The sequence below is a fragment of the Nyctibius grandis genome, chromosome 10, assembly GCF_013368605.1.
Source record: "Nyctibius grandis isolate bNycGra1 chromosome 10, bNycGra1.pri, whole genome shotgun sequence".
Classification (NCBI taxonomy): domain Eukaryota; kingdom Metazoa; phylum Chordata; class Aves; order Nyctibiiformes; family Nyctibiidae; genus Nyctibius; species Nyctibius grandis.
This window is the reverse complement of record NC_090667.1, coordinates 32,410,338-32,430,461: the sequence shown is the minus strand read 5'-3', so window position 1 is coordinate 32,430,461 and position 20,124 is coordinate 32,410,338. Positions and strand designations below refer to the sequence as shown.

The 20,124-nt window shown below is 39.7% G+C and overlaps 1 protein-coding gene across 1 annotated transcript in view; it reads right to left on the bottom strand.

The window, feature by feature from the left end:
* CNTN6 (contactin 6) overlaps positions 1 to 20,124 on the bottom strand; it is an 82,515-nt gene that overhangs the window by 48,814 nt on the left and 13,577 nt on the right. The window contains exons 3-5 of the mRNA XM_068408412.1: positions 10,430 to 10,525; positions 2,960 to 3,163; positions 1,184 to 1,286 (exon numbers count right to left, since the gene is read on the bottom strand). Coding sequence (XP_068264513.1) covers positions 1,184 to 1,286; positions 2,960 to 3,163; positions 10,430 to 10,525 — 403 coding nt within the window. The remainder of the gene's footprint in view (positions 1 to 1,183; positions 1,287 to 2,959; positions 3,164 to 10,429; positions 10,526 to 20,124) is intronic.

Below are 20,124 nucleotides of genomic sequence, written 5' to 3'. Positions count from 1 at the left end.
TGAAATGTAAAGCCTGCACTGACTCACACACAATTAAGGAGGTATTTAAAGAGAAGTAGCTTGACAGTATTTGGAAAGGAAAATCAGCTTTAGCAGAACTATTCCAGTCTGGTACTTTTTTTGGGCCAAAAAAAATGCACATGCCTTTGAATATGGCTCTGTAGAAATATTCTTCATCCTTAAATAAAAATTAGCCCTAAGATTAGTTTATATAAGAATCTCATCTGAAAGTGAATGCCATTTCCCATCTTATTAACTTTTTATTTGCTTTATTTTTCTACTTCCCAGTGTAGGTTCCAGAGGAACATTTGATTAATTTGTGCTGTCTGCAAGTCAGGCTTTTAACCTCTGGGAAAGCTCTAAACACTTTAAAAGCTTGCAGACTTAAAATGGATTGTCAAAGTGAACTTAAACTAAATAGAGGTCAACAACCTAAGGTTATTTTAGCTTTTTCCAAGGAAAACGGATGCTTATTGGAAAGACTAGTTTTTGTAGGCTGGTTACACTTAATCAGTTAACCATCTGCTCTTTGAATACAGAGCACCCCTTGCTGTTTGCATGCGCTGCTTCTGTAAATGAATACAGCGGTGTAAGCAACCTAGGAAAAATACAGGCTACCTCAAACCTATAGATGTGTAGATTTTAGCAGGAAGAGCTACTGCTAGGGCTTCCCATGGCTCCTCAGCGTGGCTTTGGAGAAGAGGGTGCTGACAGCCATGTGAGTCTGTTAGGTCCATCCTAAACAGTCTATGTGCTCTTGAAACACAGCCTGTTTCCCCAAGTTTAATTCTTAACAACGATGCCACGCAGAAAAAACATTCCTGTTTTGACGCAGATTGGATGTGAATGTGCAGTTACAGCGAATGCTGTAACCTGAAGTCAGGTCTCATCTCAGAGTTAAAACTACTTAAGGAATATAGTCTTTGTCCTGGTTTTCCCCTCCCCACACTTCCTCCCTCCTGCTTCAAGCTGCAACCAAATGAGCTTCAGTTATGGTATCGTTTTCTTTCTCATTTCCTTGTGAACACATTGCACAGAAACCAAGATAAGGTTTAAAAAAAAAAAGTTTTACAAATTCACATTCAGACCAAAAAAACCTGTGCTGTGCAACTAGAAAGAGCCGTTGTTTCTCACTGTAGAACAATGTTAGAACCCACGTTTTAATAGAAGACAAAAATCTTACTTTCCAAGGGCAAAGCATTCCAGTTTAACAGACGAGCCCTTCGCTGCATATGTTGTTTCTGGAAAACGTACTTCAATCTTTGGTTCATACTCCCCCATCACACCTGTTGAACATCAAAACAGCTAGCACTCCAGTTGAGCCTCAGACCTGTCTAGTACAACAGAATTTCAGTGTAAAAGAAAGGATGGCATTATTAATGCTAGAGCATGTTCCACCCATGGCGATCAACACATGAAGTCTATGCAGCAGACTTAACCTGTTGGGTGAAATTCAACTCTGTGCTGAAAGCTTATGTGAAATCTAAGTTCTATGTGTTGGAGAGTTGAAGAGCATGACTTCGTGCAAGTTCTACCTGTACAAGTATGTTGTGCAATAAGGTTTTAGAGGTAATTTAGGGTTCACACCTCTTGTTGAGAGGTTTTAACAAGCAATGCCTTTGACATTGGTCACTTCTCAGGACACTGGATAGATTCTGGGTGCAAGAGAGAATTGTGGAATTCAGTGTCCAAAACACTTATATCTTCTTTAAAACATCCAGATGTGAGCTCCAGACTTGAGAAAGGCTGATGTAATTAGATGTAATTATCACTTTTGATAATGTGGCTGATCATCTGATAAACCACAGGTAATCCAGTATCAGTTTAGTGCATTTAGTTGTGCAGCAGGTTTAGGATTGCTGCAGCAAACTAAACTTTTAGCTGAACTACTTATATGTGTGTGCATCTTTCAGTGTACCTCATTGCAACAGTAATGATGAACATGAATCAGATCTTTTCCTGCACATGGCATCTTTGCCCAGATCCCACACCGAAAAGGAGCCAATTCTTTTATATTTAACAAGGATCTGGCTAATTTTACACGTACAATTTGCACCGTTGCCTTAGAGGCTGCCTGTTTAGGAGCCAATCCAGAGGCCATCAAACTGAACGGGAGAAAATAAAGAGACCGATAGAACAAATCGGAGAAAAGGAATAAAGTAGAGTGATGAAAAGGAAGAAAATAGTCAGAAGATCTTCAGCATTTACAATCACAGTTTGTACCAAATTACTAATTTTTGATCTGTGGAACTATACCTTTGTTTTGGGTGTTCTGATTATGTTATAAAGCACCACAGTCTCATAGGGGAAGTCTTATTCTATAATGCACAGTTGAGTTTTGTTTATCCTAGAAACCTAACTCTATACAGACTCTTGTTACTGACTGTTGCTGCTGCTTTGCAAACAGTACAAGGATATTGAAATTGAGGTGAGCAAACTTACAGAACAAATTTTGTGTAAAGATTTCCCACGTATATATTTCTCACTGTCAACATTTAATTAGAAGTGTTGCCAGAAAGGTATTTGTATATGTGCAGGTGAGTTTCTCACCTCAATGACTCATTTTGAAACAGCTTTCTAGATTTGATATTTGAGCTGTACCTAGACTGTAAATTTAGAAAGCTTTGCTGGATTTAAACCTCCACACAGGCATCCATAAGATGAAAATATCAACATACTATTTGACATTCTCTTGCCATTTTTCAATTATATTGAGCACTGCTTTCTTTGCATATGTAGATCTTTTCTTTGCATATGTAGATCTCATCATCCCTGGCCTGACAGTTCAAATCTCATTTCAATCCAGTAGAAACTGTGGGAACATGTCCCACTGCACAACTTTTTCGTGGAAGCCTTTTACCTCCATGAGGATGTACAGTGGTATCAACTTCCAGTCACTGGAGATGCACCAGTTGGCATCGTGCTGCATGTTTTAGCCAAGCGTGCCCAGATAACTTACCATCGCTGCGGAGAGTGAGAGGAGTGGGTGGCCCCTGCACACTTTGCTCAGCTTTGGAGTTGGTTACAACACAGGTGTAATTGCCCACATCTGATGGCTCTACTTTGGCAATGCACAGATTTCCCGTTTCTTGTGAAACAAAGCGGCGACTATCTTCCTGAACATACAGGGTATTATTGTTGAAGATCCAGGTATAGGACAAGCCTAGAAAACACCAGATACATGTCATGCATCCTTTCCAGCATAATCTGCTTCCCATTATCACTTAAGTGCAATATTGCCAGTTGAAAGACAAGTCAGCAACAAGGCAAACCACTGGGGATGCACAAATTAGCAAAGGCAAGGTAGGCATTGCTTTAGTTTGAAACTCATTCCAAGCCACTTCAGAAGGTCACAAAAGTTTGTCCTCTGCTACTTTTCATTTTCCTGCTTAGCTTATTTTTAAGTAGGAATGGCAGTGCTGCAATTTGGGTACACCCGAGGTGTCCTGCCAGCCCCACGCTGCGGTGCTCTGCATCCCTGCCAGCACCCAACAGTGGTAACAGGACTGAAATTATGTCTTCAATAAGACAGTAAATCAGAAGTTTCAAAATCTACCAGTTTAGGTTTCCTTAATTAAATGTATAATTCATAAGCTAACAGTGTTCTGCCAACAGCTTCATTTTAACACATTTCCCCCATCAACAACCCCATTTGAAAAAGATTATTTACGTTTCTTTTCCCCCCTCAGTTACAACACGGGTACAGTATGGTAATAAGTCTGCAAACTCCAGTAGTTTCGTGGAGTTTTATGTTATCATCTTCTAACATTTTAGGACTCTCATTAGAAATGATGCATCTCCAGGGAGCAATCAATGACACTTCCTATACTTGGCTAAATCCTGCAATAGGCTCTGTTTTACTACAGCTTAATGCTGAACTTTTTTTCTGGTGTACAATAAGCCTAGAAGATGCAGCAGTTCCTAAAAGAGTGTAACAGAACACGTGTGTGTACATATACATGTGCATACACACAAGATAAAAGCACCACGTTTACACATTTTCATGCCCATGTACTTTTAGGTACCTGATTCTATTTACAGAAGGAAATCTGTAGATGGGTGGGTTTTTTCCCCACAGGGAGGATCAACCTATAGCTAGATATAAGTGATGTAGCCATGACCTGATACGTCTTCCAGCAACATACTATATACAGACCACGGTCCTGTCTCAAGCACAAAGTTTGATGACTGTAGTGTGGCTGGAAAAACAGACCAAAGTGACTGGTGTGGGCAAGACTCTGCTTTCAACTCATTTTTTGAAAATCTCTGACCTGAAGGTTAGGGACTTAAAGAAAATGCTGAAGATTTGCAGAGTAAATACTTCAATCTACATTCAATTAAATAGTATGTTGTAAACCTGGGATTTCTGTGGAAGAAACACCTTGGATCTGCAATCTCCTCAGATTTCACAAGAACACCTGCAGGCTGGTGCCCTGATGTCCCCTTCACAACACCTGGAACCTGTGCTTTCCTCCTCACACATACCCACACAAAGGCACATATGGGCTTATGTGCAACAAAACTGCTCTGGAAGGTTGAACCATTGATATCTGGACACACAGACTTTCATGAAAGGTTAGTGTATCTAATGATAAACTGGAAGTAGTTTAAAAACAGAGATAAATAGGAAAAATTGGTTTGGAGGTTCCCTTCCCAAGTCTAGTTCTGGTGCTGGCAATTATGCCTGAGGAAAGCACTGACCCACTCTAACAGGGCACCGTCATACCTGCTAAGACACCAAATGGATGTCTGTGAAGGCCCTTCAAACCATCTCATAGCACGCAACCAAAAACCAGATTCCTGCTGCAGGGCCTGGTGACGCAACTACATTTTCTGTGTAGGCTAGATTAGACGAACCCTAATAAAATCCCATTAAAACCAACTTTATGCTAAACAGACATTAATCATGCTGTGAGTCTGTGAATTAATTAATCAGAAAAGAGAGCCAGTCCTTGTCTGTCCTGATTTCAATTCTCGGGGGTTCCAGTTGACTATCTTCTGAAGTTTCTGTTACTCTCTCCCTGTCTGTACTCCACCATTGCCTTAGGGCCTATTGATGAATTTTCCCATTAACCAGGAACAAGCGCAGGTGCCTCCTTTTCATATTTAAATCCTTTTTCCCCCCAGTATGACAGATATAAACACTACTGCTCTTCTAACTGCAGGTTCATCATCACCAATCTGCAGGCCATACTTGCCTAGAGCCTCACTGAGCTCCACTAAATTCTGCAGAAACCTTTATTTTAATTGCCTTCAATGGGAGTTGGATGAAATCTCAAGAGAAAGTAACAAAATTTTGGAGATCAAACTTTTTTCTATTCTAAGACATATTGCCAGCAGTCCACTCCCTTAGACAATACCTTTTCTTAGAAATTTAAGTGACAACATCAACAGGTGTAATAGGCTAGAAAATCTAACATTGCATTATGAAAGTAGCTACTATTACTTAAACATTTCCATTTTGGGTCACTTGGAATAAATCAGACCTGGAGCAGACCCATTGAATGAGCAAAAGAAAGTAGTAAAAGGCCCATGCCATCAATTTTAGGTTTACATTCATTTGCATGGGTAAATCAGCAGCTGGGAAGAGTCTGGTGAAGGCAACACTGAACAGAAGGTAGTAGAGGGAAATTATAAAGAGATAGTAACCTGCTAATGAAGTCTAGCTAAAATGAACTTGCAAATTGCTGCTGCCAGCTATTTTATGGAAGAACAAATAAAGTTACAATAATTTCATTTTTTTGTTTTCCATTTAACCATAGGATTTCTGAAACAGAGAGCAGTTGGGATCACACTTCAACAAACCTGTGAGCCTCAGAATTACTGAATTTCAGAGACCATTAGGAAGGGGCTTCAGCATAAAAGAAAAATGAACATATGAGGTAAAATTATGTAGTGGGGCAGAAGGGAAAGAAGAGGTTGGGGAAGGGAACCCTTCCAGAGAAATGTTTACTGGTCACAGGGTGCCACTGTATGTGGTAAGAAGCAAGCTGGAGTAATTTCAGGCGAGTCCTTACTACAGTCCATTTATATATGGACTAAATAAGTAGAATTTGGTTTGTGGGATTTTTTTCTCCATAAACTTTTGAAGGAAATTGCTTACAGTAAAAATTGAGCTTGTTCCAAAGACAGATAGAAACTATGATCTACTAGGTTACAAAAAAATTCTGCTAACCTGATCGAGTTTTAAACCCAGAGAGAAACTCTCCGATATCTAGACCCACAAATAATGACAATATAAAATTCAGAGCGCTATGAAAGTTTCAGGATTTAGTTCACAAAAACTGATACTAAAATATTATTCACATAACTTCTACCCTCAATTTTTTTATTTAACACCTATTTGTTAAGGTGCTTGTTAAGACAAGCTTCAAAAACACTAATCACCTTCAAGTAATTAATTTTTTTTAATTCTGTCTAGCTATGGCATAACAAATATCACAGTACAACTCCTTTTCACAGGTACAGCTGATTAGTCTCAGCTCAAATTAATATATTTGAGCACTGAACAATATTTTTTCTCAAAAGACAGTGATCCGAATGCTGCTATTGACTCTGTGAGAAGGCACCTTGGAGTGCGCAGAACTGCCTTTACTTCCAAGGGGCTACACATCAGCAGAGGGATAATTACAGCGTTGTAGACTTCATTATGCATTTGCCAGAGCATGAGCTACTTTATTAGTGCTGTAATCCTAGGGTGGGTTTAGGGTTTTTTTTAATCCAAGGCAGGTGACTATGTGATGCCAGTCTCCCTTCTCATCCCAGAGGCCCCAGAAGCACGTTAATTCCAGCTCCCCTTCCAGCCAAGCCCTGCCTGGTGGGCAAGTCCTGAGCTTGGCCAGGCAGCAGAGCATTGCCTACGCCTGTCAGCTGCCAGCACTTTCTTTCAGAGCACAGCTAGGAAAGAAGAGCAGCTGATAATCACCCCTGATATACTAGTCTAGGGAATATAACATTTCAGTGCTTTCCTCAGCCTGAGCAAATTCAAATCAATATTGCTCAGTCTGCAGGAGAACAGCTACAGGCTGGTCTCAGGGAAGAGACTCTCCCCCTCCCGCCAGAGCTGGCAGGAAAAGATTAAAGATTCATGGGAGCATTGAGAAACAGGAGCAGAGAGAAAGGGACTCTATACCCATGACTAAGGCACTCAGCTTTATAAAGGCAGATATACTTCAAGCCATCACTTTAAGGTTATGCATTTTGTCAAGTGACTCATATAAAATGCAAAAAATCAGCTTGATGGAGAAGTCAAAGACCCTTTTACACAAGGCAACACTGCTTGTCTCACACCATCCTCTCCACACACTCTGTTTCCCATCACCTGCTTTCATGTGCAGCTTCCCCACCCTTCTGCTGGCTGAGGATTTAGCATATTCCCCCACTATTGCAAGTCTACAGGGTTCCTACTTCCTTAAAAGTATTTTATTTCTGCATTTGTTTTTTTTTCTTAATGTAGCCTTAGTATAGTTATGTCAGTAGAGAGAAAAGCCTACAGACTCAGCATCCCAGCTTCAAACCCTGGCAGCTCTTATGCACAAGTACATGCAAATGCATGAGTGATCCTGCTGCTCCTAACAAGATTAGCAACTTCCTTAAAGCTCTGCAGGGACCCAGCTTGAAGGAAACAGGCCTTACATCAGACACTTCTAAGAAAATAAATGAACAACAGTCCACCTCACAGTCTTGTGTCAAGTATTACCACTCAGGCACCAGCTTCTTAATCATAGTCAGGTCAAGCTCATATATAGCTACAGAAATGAAAGCTTCTTCAAACTTCCTCCTCCCAACATGCTTTTTGCTACTTCCTAGGTTAATATAAAGTGCTATTTTTACATAATAAAATAATACTATATGTTGATTACATAGGGGGGGAAAAAAGCTGACCTAGAGAACTTCAGCTAGAGAAGAGACACTTCCTAGAGAAAGAAATACAGCTTACCTTCCCAGCCCTGTCCTCTAGAGCCTCACTAACAAGCCGAGGGGAGTCACATGCTGAACTTTATAAGGTGTGTTAATGAGCCTCATAAATAACAACAGCTGAGGCTGGAGAGGGGCCGGTGCATAAATAGGCAAGGAGGGGCTGGAGGAGGAAATGAAGGACTGAGGCTGGGTCAGGTAACAGAGGGCAGGTTTGATCTTTATTTCAAAAGCTAATTATGGGTTTTTTGTTCATTAACTGTAGCAAATTTTTAACGTCTTACTTGGTCTAAGATATAAGCTCTGTCTTTAGAAGGTAGGTCTGTTTTCTTTTTCGTGTTTGATTTTTACTGAAAGTGCTAATGCTTGTTCATAGCACTACAGAGTAGGTTCTCTTCTCATGTTAAAGGTTTCAGTATGGATTTAACAGCAACTCTATAAAGCTTTTGTTTTCTGAGAGTTAGTTTAAGGAATAAAGCTGGTGTGAAAGCTGTTGAAGTAACCCTGCTGAACTTTTTCCTTGTTTTTTATCACTTAGCTGCCTAATATATACTCTATCCACTGCTGGAGTGGAATAACTTATTTTTCTTGTACAAGTTAAAAAAAGCTCTTGGTACACTCTCAGTTAAGAAGCATGTATACAAAGCAAGCAGTAGTATAGCTGTTCTTGTCAGAAAACTAGGTTTGGTTTAACTTAAGCTTTAAATGTTTTAAGTACTTTGAATGTAGAAAAACATTTACAGTGTACAACAAACAGCTGAGTGATCAAATGATAACTGCAGAGCTTGCTTTCCTGTGAGCCTAGCAGAAAATTTAACTTTGGACTGTGGCAGAGGGCTAGATAAGCTTGGCAATGTATTGGTCTCTGTAGTGAGACATAAAAAGAAGTGAACTGTTTTTCTAGATAACATGGGTGGAAGAAATATTTCTAGAGCTCTAATTCTGTCTACCTGTTCCTACTTAATGTTGTATGGGAAGAAACTTAAAGAGTTAAACCTCTGTTTCCATATAAATGCTTGTACTAGCATAAGGTCTGCATTGGTTATAGGCTGTATCTACTAAGTTGCATAGGAAATTCTATGAGCAATTTTGTTTCCCAGTGTATAGGACGCATTATACAGCTTGTATTCTCTTACTCATGTTAATATTATAGGAAAGGCAATTCTTTTCCTGCTGGTATGGTATATCTTCCAAATTCCTCTCACATTTAAGGTACTGTACAGAACACTTGCAATGGGAGCTGTATGTAAGGCTAGTAATCCTTTCTCCTGTAGGTATTGAGAGTCAGAAGCAAGGGTTTCAATTAGAAAAGAACTAAATATACAGTCCTTTTCAATAAAAACAATTTCCTAAGCATCCTGAGATAGTGTACAACTTATCAGTTCACACCATGCACTTCATCGCCATGGCATATAATTTTGGATCACAAATACAGTGCTTATGGATGACAAAAGAACTGAGTTTCTGTTCTCTAGAGACTTGTTATTTCAGATAATGTATTTTTCAGGCCTATTGGTCAACAGCTCACATCTCCAGCTTAAGAAACACTGTGGCAAAGGCTTTGTTTGTGGATACTGTTTTGTCAGTTTAATTAATCTGGGGTGAGCTCACTTGTTAACTATTTATTTGTTCTGAATGTTTTCTTCTACTGGTTCCTATTTGTCAAATCATAATTTTAGCCTATAGCAAGAGGAAAATGTACAGCTTAGTGACTCAAGGATGGATGTGTTGTCTTTCTGTCTGTCCCATTGATACATCTCAGGAACTCTTTTGAGCTTTTTCTGCCCTTAAGGACAAGGTTTCACTTCATTTCCTTCATTATATACTTTCATATGGCTGTAAACACTAAGCGAACTGACATTTCCCCTCTGTTCAAGGCTTGCGGGCTTTAAATTGATTGATGGGTTTCTCTACATCTCTGATATACTGCATCCTCTTTACAGATCACTATTTACCTTCTCATGGGAATTTGTCTTATAACTCTGTTTCTTTAAGAAGGATTGAGGAAACATCACTGAGAGCAGGACGCTGGTGTTAGCACACAGAAAACTGCAGTGCCTGTGGATGTGTGGTCACTCCTGCTGAAAGCAGGACACGAGTCATCTAAAAACTGCTGATTCTTTCACTCCAGAACAAGACAATTTGGTAACTATGCTATTGATATTTCCCCCTTTCAATACACATTTGCTTTTCCAGAGTAAAATTTCCAATCGTCTTCAGCTGGTTATGTTAGGAAACCATAGCTCTTACTCCAGACTTCAAAAGAGTTGAAGCAGTTTTGACCTGGGTTCTAGCATCCCTGAAGGAGATTTGTGAATGTATATGGCTCAAAACTTGCAAGAGTCAATGTTGGGGGCTAAAAACAAACGTCAAAAGATCACTCAAGATCTGCTCACTTCTGGAAGGTACAAAGTGTTAAGAAAATGTCAGCAGCAGTGTACATACATGTTCAAGCCTTTGTATTGCTTTGTAAATGCTGATGTTGCACACAACATAGGGCTATTCATCATACCTCCGTAATGTGGTGGAGTGCCACAGAGCAGAACCACTCCTTGTCCTTCTCTCACTGACACTGTGCTTCTTGTTCTTGTTTCAAAACTTTCAAGATCTTGAGAGAGAAGGAGAAAAAAAGACCCAGTTATTACTGGTCAGGTTTATACCTAACTGTACCCCAAGCTATGCAATGCTTATGTAACTCAAGAACATATTCACATATTCAATAACATAATATAATCTCAGTATGTGAACTGCCACACTGTATGGAAAAACAGCTCATCCATCCTAAGTTGTGGAAGTATTTTTATCAATCTCATTCCCTTTAAATAATAATTCAGTTACAAAACCTGACACAGGAGATGTACTTTAAAAACTCATTATTTACTTTTTGATTCTGTTCTCATCCTAATGAGAAGACTTTCTACTTTTGTCAGAGTCCTTTGGGAAATGATTTCTTAAAACACATTCAAAATATGTTTCAATATAACAAATAATATCAGCTTCCCCTTAAAAATCTTTATTCCATAGTGTCGTATACTGCTTGCCTTAAACTTATTTACCTTGCTGCAGATTCTTGTTTCAAACAATTGTTCCCTTTTTCATCAGCTGAACAACTACCTGATCCAGAGTTCAATAGAGAGAAACAGTTCTTGTTGGTCAAAGCAATAATGATTACTACCTGTACAGGCTCAGCTCTTCATGTCAATATATCAATTTTCTCCCCTCAGTTGAACTTTACACAGTTAATTTTTCTTTTCCTCCTCTTCATCTTCTGTATATTGGTCTCCTATGAAGACATTGTCTGCTCAGAGGTGACTGAATTGAATTAGGCAGCTGTAGCACCTCCTTGTGCTGTCATAGCCACAATAGATGGTACCTGTCAATAGGCTGCAAAAGTGTTTTAAACTCTGATGTTCTTTTAATTGCCTGCTGCCTAGATCTCTGCCTTGCAGTCTGGGTAGTCCAGGGGGACAAAAAAAGCCAAGAAAGACAAAAAAAAAAGTTTTATTTAGCTAGTTTTATTCCATCCTGTAATACTTATTGGAAAAGAAAACAGTGGATGGATGCAGTATGACTAACTGGAGTTCAGATTCGTACTAGAAGGTCCTTACTGGTCTAATCTCCAAATGTGTGGGTTTATTGTTCTGAAAAATCAGTCTGAGAAAATTAATCAGCTTTCTCCTTTTTTTTTTTTCTTTCCTGTGGGTTAAGCATTTTCTGAGAAGGCAAAGGCCAGCCCAAAATATCTGTGTGGAAAACTGGCCCCTGGGTCAGCTCTCAAGGTATCACACAGGGATTTGCTTGGGTTGGCTGCCCCGAGGCTTTGTGCTCTGGGAGAAGGGCCCAGCTTTGTATGCAAAAAAAAAAAAAAATAAAGACCCTCAGATTTTCCTATTTATTATGTTAAATAGAAAAAAAGATTGAAAAGGTGCAAAACATTCAGATGTTTCAGGATTCAGGCACTAGGAACAAAAGTAGTCACGTTTCCTTGAGCTGCTAACACAATGCAGATTGTGCAGTTTCTACATAAAAATGGAGTTTAAAAAAAACCAACCCAAAACTCTTGGGCTGTATGGAAAACATGTAGTCTAACTAATGGTTTCCAATGTTTTCTGCCATGGTAAATCAAGCCTATTTTTATGCTAAGGACAAAATTTCACTTGTTATGAGACACTTGAGAAAGGAGGGGAAAAAAAAAAAGCAAGTGCAGTGCAGCAGCTGCAAAAGGTTTTCATGACAATTGGAAATTAACTATGTAATACTTTACTCAAATTGGAATAGACTTTGGAAAGGAATAAATTGCTGGTAGCAATTCTTAGATTAATGACATGATGTGTCATGGTATCATTTTTACTCTAATTTTAGAATCTGTATCACCTGTCTGTGTTTCTCCATTAAACCAAGACAAGTATTCCTACTTTAAATATCAGCAAAGCAGTAGTACTAGGTGTCTCATGGCATCCACTATTTTGTAATTAGCAGGGCTACTTTTGATTATATGTAAGGAAAAAGTTGACTTTGCCTTTTTAATCTAAACTTCTCAACCATAAGCTGAGTATCAAAATCTGTATGTAGGAGTCCTGCCTCTTTGATATCATGTTTATAGTTCGGTCATACAAAGCAGCTCAGCTTTTCCCAATGCTGAAGAGATTTTAATCCCATTATGCTTAGTAGTGAATCACAGGGAAAAAAGTAGATATGGGGGCACATAAATGGTCATTTAATCTATTCCTCTGGCCCATGACAGGTACAAGTATGTTATGCTCTTCCTAACATACTTATTTAACCCATTTTTGAAGACCTCTATGGACATTTTCTTTAGACAGTCCATTCTAGTGCTTGACTCTGAGGTCTTCATCACACTGCATCTTTCAGCAATCCCACCCCTCAAAATTTAGTAGGCCTAAACAGGAATGATCTTTTTTTCCCCCTCTGAAGTTGATTTTGATAGATAATCGTACAAAATGAATTTATTCAGTGTCTCTCTCTGTAATAAAGAATAATTGCATATTTTAAAAAACACCCTGAAAGAGCAAAACAAAGCAAAATGAGTAAAAATAACTCATTAGGGGAGTCGGTCTTACTTCTGTCATCATCTTTATTGGACCCTTTTTCCAGGCAGGCAGCATCTCTTGTGAAATATCATGACACCGCATTCAGATGGGATTCCATAATGAGCTATAAAATTGTCTGTTATGTAGCCCAGGGTGATAAACAGAGGAATGAGGTGGACCATCAGGAATAACGTTTCTCCTTGCTGGAAGCAGTCCTTTTGCCCAAAAGGTTTTTGCATCCATTTTTCCCCATACAGAGGTGTGTGTATTTTCAATGATTAATAGCAATCTAAAATGTGTTAAATATAAAAAATATAACCTGAATATAAATGTAGATATTCTACTTTGCTCTTGTTATTTTGAAAATCTGGCCACTTCTCAAAACCATTTCTCTTTGCCCTGAGTGGGCATTGACACCAACAGAGCCCAACAACTCCGTTCTCCCAGTTACTGTTACCTAGCACAGCTTTATAACATAACATGACATCAATTAATAAGGCATAATGTTGCTTGTCAAAAGAGTATCAAAGAAGATCACTAAGATCAGGTGTTTGGCACACATTGAGATCGCTAATATGCACTCAGGAATAGTATGACTATTTAACAGATGGTATATTTGCTAACTTCAGTGTTTCTGCAGAGATCTATAAATAAATTATCACCTAGTTTCTACATAATTCCTTCCATTCTTTGTCTGTATTTATCTCACTTCATGAACGAGTTCCCTCGCACTGCATTGCTCTCAGCTGCAAGTTTTAACAAAAACCCCACTTTTTTTCTAGCACTGTGCACGTTGGCAGATTACTATTGGTACAGCACAATTAATCAGTTGGATGTGATAATGAGGTCGTGTAGGCTAAGCAAAATGCTCAGGTGAACAAGTGATTCTTCACAGTGAAGAGCAGAAATGTATGGACTCAGCTGTGTGTGGCAAGAAGTCATCATCTGCGGCTGGGAACATTTGCAGACCTAAGCAAGAAAGGTACGTGCTCAGAACAAGTAGAACATATGGCATTTTGTGGGAACTGAATTAGAGAATGACAGGGCTTTCTCTGATGGAAGTGCGAATGCTTGAGGTGAAGGAGGCTTTCAGCTCCTCGCCAGGTATGAAGGGGGTGTGGGGCGAAGAATGGGCCAGAGCTTTCTTCAGCTGGTGTAAGTCAATAGCACCCCAGTGGGGTCAAGGAGATCATGCTGATTTATGGCAGCAAAGGATGTGGCCTGCAAGTCGGTGATGTAGATATTGAATTACAATAAAAAGAGAAGGTGGGCAGAGCAGTGTTGGTGGATGAGGATGACCATTGGTGTAGCTTTGAGCGCAGAGCTGCCATCGAGAAGGAAGCAAACCCACAAGGGTGGGTGAGGTGTTTACTTGAAGTGATGGTCTATGGAGATAGATACAAATGTAACTGGTATACACAACTATTTCCTGATTAAGTTTAATTAATAGGCTAATTAATAGCTTCAGCCACACAGTATTTTTTCTTCAGTGTTTTAAAGCTCAGCACTGACATAATCGCTGATTGTATCACGAATATATATCTTCTAATTTCCCCACCACGATTACCCACACATCTGTTTGGTGTTTTTTAAATACAAAGCTGCCTTAAAAGCGTTACAGTGGTAGCTTTAACTTGCACAACAGAATGTGTGAAGACATGGTCAGTTTTCCTGGGATTAGGGAACTACTTAAATATGTCTGATAGGAACAAAAACCTAATCACAAGTAGCAACTCATTAATTTCAACCTCCCAATCATGTGTTTGAAATTCCTTAAACTGCTCAGGGATAGGTGTAGCACTTCCAAACCAGTCCATTTTAAGAACAACCATAGGACATTTCTGAATACCGAATGGCAAAGAAGAAATGGGGTATCTTAATATATGAAATTGTTACAATTAGAGAAAGTCCAATTTATCACCTTGCATAATTACTAACAGTTCATCTGAATTAATATAATTTCATGCTTTCTTGAACTTTTGATTTTTTTATAAATGTTTTATCATTACATAATCCCAGATATTACATAGTTGTAATTACTTGTTATTGAAATGTGCAATGAATGTTAAGGCATTAGTGGTAAGAGCACTTTACAAATTAGCTATGCTCCTGAGGACAAATCAATAACATTTTTCACATTTCCATGTGGCTGTGTCAAATTGTGATGTACCACATCTGTTCCAGTTTCTTCTCTTTCTCTTATTGGTGATGATATATTGCAATATGATCGGTGTTACTGGATGTGATGTATCACAAGAGAAACTTTCTCGCAGGGAAATGGAGTAAAAATTACAACCTCAGCAGTTGTAAAAGAAGCTCATCGGTATGATTTGCTATAAGCATTTCTAACACCTGTGTTACGAGCTGAACAATTCGTTACCTTCACTTGCCTGTGACTGTAATGAATTAGGGGACCCATTGGTAAGTCTGAATTCAACGCCTGTTTCCGAGGAATCAGGTCTGTTATAGCTGCAAATAGAAAAATTGGAACTTATTGGATCTTTGAAATTATCTCAGATTCTGGGAGGTCCCATAGTTGGCCAAATTTTGGGTTTATTTTTTCTTTCACATATAGGAAGTCCTAAACTTTTGTTGGGCTGAACCACTTTTAGATACAGATGGTGCCTGTTGCAGAAGGTTGTGATCATCTGTTCAGACCACTCCAGAAGACCTCCTGCGCATCTAGCCATGCCTCTTGCTTCTCCTCTGTATTGTTGTACTGAATCGCCTTGTAGGAGACTAGCCCAGCCTCTTGCAGCTTGGTTACCAGTGGGGTGTGTTATGGAAATATCTTTCTCCAAATATCTCCCAAAGGAATGGCTAGTCTCATTTCCTACAACTTTTTCTGGAAAGTAAACTCTTCTTTCAGCTTTCAGAACTGTAGTAAACTAGCTAAACAAACCTTCTGACAGTTCCTTTGTCTTGATAATACTGTCAATACATTAATCTTTTCCCCTTGCCATCTAATCTCAATTTTTTAAAATGTTCTAATTGATTTTCTATGAATTCAATTCTGAGATTAAGAGCAGGGTTATCTCTAATTAAGGTGTCTGAAAGCTGCTTAGCATTTCCCATTTCCTGATTTTTAAATACTTGCGTTTTCCATTAAACACCTGCTGAGTTCTTCTGCTCCTTCCCCGTTTGAAGTACACGTGAGCCTCGCTTTGTCAGTGCTGTCACGTCACAGGGTCTGTAGGACTTGAAGCTGCTTCGGCCAGGATGAGCCTGGGCAACACCAGAGTGTCTCCTTTCACCATGACAGGTTAAAAATCAACTGTAATTCTCACTTTTGTTCTAGCTTTCCACCTGAGGTGAACGCTGTATCCCAGACTGGTTAGAAGGCAAAGTTGCCCTCTCCTTCCCCCCTGAAGAAGGTCTCCAGGAGAGCCCTGCTGCCACTCTCACCCCAAAGCCCTGCTCCTCTCTGCCCTGACAGAGAGTTCTGCCAAACCGAGGGGGGAAAGCACAGTTGCTGGGTCTTGTCCTTCTCCAAAGCTGAATAATCAACCAAGGACCTTCATCAGTGCTCCTTTATTTCCTTAAATTGCTTTGGAGCTTCTAAGGGGAGAGGAACTGTAATTTACACATTAGGATGCACGCAGGCCCCAGGTCTTCAGCTTAAATGGTATGAATAGCCAATCCAGGCACTAATTTTCAAGGTGGGGAACAATAATTTCTGCCACAGACTGATTGTCTTTTTCAATTAAAGAGTGAAAATGCCCTTTACAAAGTAATATCAAGCTTCTCTAGGGGAAAAAATGGAAGGTCACAATTAAATTAAACTGGGAGAGTGAGGGCAGGGGGGAAATCCTTAGCTGACTTGATTTTTTTTATTCATGCACCAAGAAACCCAGTGCAATGAAACATGTCCCATGAAGCTGTAGCGCTGGTCTACATCTGTTTTTTATTTTTTTTTGCCTTTTACAGAGTTAGCAGCATAAAATATTAAAGCTCTCTTCTGAACAGAACACAGGACTTGCACCGAGCAGTAAGTGTTGATGCAGCCTTAGGGCTTATACTCTAAACCCCATCTGCAGGCTAGAGGCACATCCGAGGATCTGACCCTCTCAAAGGGAGTGGGACATAAGAAATATATTTTTAATATTTTATATTCCTGAACAGTTTTCTTACTTGTCACGGCAGAATTCATTTGTCACCTGTCATCACAGAGTCACTTTGCCGTCTGCATGAGTTTTCTCCAGATTGGAGTGCTCTTAAAAACAGATTTCTCTCCCCAGTCTGAATCTCACAGGTCAGATTTATCCCTGCCAGAACCAGGCTGGTTTGACTGACCTACACCGGAGATGGCCCTGGCCCCCTGTGTCAAACTACCTCCTGGCAGGGGTGTTAACTCTTCCCCAAAACTGGCTTCTTTGATTTGTATTTGCCCATGCTCCCACAGAGACCTGGTTTCCCAGGATGTGTGGAGATGGTTTGTGAACTTGCCCCTTCCCTTGGACCTTGACCTTCTTGTTGGCAGTGAGCAGCTGTAGCCCATGTCCTGCAGATTTACCTCTGTGGCCAGGGTCCTGCTGAGTACCTCCTGCTAAACACCCCACAGGCCCACTTCAGGCTATTAACATCTTCTTATAATCCTTCTATCAAGAAGATAATCTACGCTTGTAATACATACAATAAAAAAATGGCAAGGAAGAGGGGCCTCTCATGCACTGCTCAAAGTGTGTAACAAGCACGTCCATGAATATTTCAGCCCTTCCCAAATTCCTGCCCAGCCCTTCGGAGATCTCGATCCAGCACAGAATTAGCTCTTGCAGAATTACTTTGGGTTGTGCCCAGACACCACTGCTTTATCTCGTTAATTCCAGCTGCAAAGCCATCAAAGACTTCCTTCCAACAGGAATTTCGATATTTACCTGAGTGATTGATGTAAAGGATTTTTGAATGTGAATCTTCTAAGTGGGATTTCAGGTGTGGTGTATGTTCTTAGTTGTTCTTTCAGTAGTGCTTAGAAATGATCTACAGCTTAGTGCATTCTCTGTACCAGACATGCTTTGCCTATTGAGAAAAGCTATGCCTGTGGTCTTACTCCTTCGCACCATGCGAAGTACCAACGACACAGACTGTTCTTCCTTCTTAAAAATAAGCTACAGAATAGAGAAGTTTATCTTTAAGATAAAGTTTATCTTTAAGTACTTTAAGAGCTTTGTATAGACAGAATCGACCTTCACTGCAAAATAACTAATGAATTAATTTCATTATTTTTATTCAAAAAAGCCAGTCATTTATTCCAAAGAATTTAATTCCGGTTTTTGTTTTGTTTTTTTTCCTGGCAAGCCTCCACCTGTAACATTTTTTCGGTCATGCCAAAGAATGAAGAAGCTCATGTGGACATTATGGATATTTCATTCAGTAATTTATTGGAATCTAAGTCATATCGTCTGCAATGAAAGCAGGGCAGATAAAAAGAAAATCACCCAGACTGCAAATACAGACTGGTTTTATCCTTCAAAAATATTAAATTTTATCAATCAGAATCTCGTAGCTCTGGGACATGTAGCTGCTTTGTTACCTACCATATCTCAATCACATATATTGCTTTTCCAATACAACTTGCAATGGGCTGATTTAGGATAAACACTTTCAGAGGAACTACAAAATAGTAAGTAATATATAACTAAAAGATAATCTGCAAATACTTATCCATCCCCTATTACTACTTTATCTGACTAGCTCCCTGCCTGTGATGCTCCTTACAACATCTCTGTATGTCTCTATTTCATAGATACAGGATTCCTGTACAAGATGAGTGAGAGCCTCCTTTTATAATAGAAGTTTAAGCAACTAACTTAATGGAATGAAACAGCTTTAACAAAGTGTCCTGACACAGCACAGCCTTAAACACTGTGGTTGGATACTCTGAGATGCTTAAAACCTTTTGAGAGAGGAAAATACGCAACTTGGGTTTCTGATGCTGCTTGGTCTGCTATGACGTTAAATAAAAGGGGAGTGTTGCCACCATCAGCTCCAGTTTGTGTGTTTAACAAGAGAGAGGAGGTCATGACTGCATTTGGTGTTGATGGACATCAAATGGGCTCTGAGAACACAGAGCGGACTCAAACCTTTAGGGAATGATGGGGAAAGCAAAACCCCTTTATTATGTAGACATTCCCATATCTTCTGGTTCTAAGATTTAAGCTGTTCTTTCCATCTTTGGGAATGTCTGGATATTTCCATAACCTATTCTTGTAGTATCTGAGCTTTAAAATAGAAATGCTGTTATCACCCTCCCCTGTCCAGTCAGCAAGCAGGTGAAACCCTTCGAGGCTTCCTGCTTCCTCACTGTTGAATGGTGGTTGATGGCTCCTGCTTTTCCTTAAGCCTGTGAGAGCCTGTGTGTGCCCAGACTTCTGCAAAGAAATAAAATATTGGAAAGCCCAACAGAGATACAGAAAGATGAGCTGAACACAGCGAGGTCTTGCAGCATTTTTGCTCTGAGTGACTAAACTGTATTGCTTATAGTCTGTTCCCTCCATACTCTGCTCAAAGTAGCCTTGAAGGAAACACAGTGCCCCACTTCAGAGTGGCTAGAGCGGCATACAGATCCCTTACAGCAACGCGTATCAGGTTCTCACCATGTTTTTTCTACTTTTGTGTGGAAGCATTGTGAAGAAATGTAAAAGAAAAAAAAGATGCCTGAGGCTGCTGGGTCTGCTCCATGGAGAGCATCCATTAAGCAAAGACCTTCATGTAGACTCCCACCACAGGGAACTGCTGCAGAGAGTGTTGGAGCATTGGCACAAAGTGTCCATAGCAATCAGAGTTGATGAATTAAAGTTCAGTTTCTTTTTACTCCAGGCAAAGTTTTGACAAAATATATTTCCAAGTAATAAACTAAATTCTTGCTATATTTACTGTAACTCATTCTATTGAGAAGCTTGCACACCACCTACCCATACCCAGGGAGAGGTACGTGCTGCTGCTGTAGTTATATTGGATTCTTTAACGGTGGCTAAAAGTCCAAAAGGCAATTTTGATCTGTAAGCGCATTTAGTGTCACAAGGAGAGATGACAGCAGTATTTCCATCCTTCAGACAGGATCGATCTGCGGGGAGCGTTGCTACTGCAGGTTGCATTTTTTTCCTCACCTGCTCAGGGGAAGAGGCAGAGTGTGAGGTGTTGCCAGGATGATCAGAAG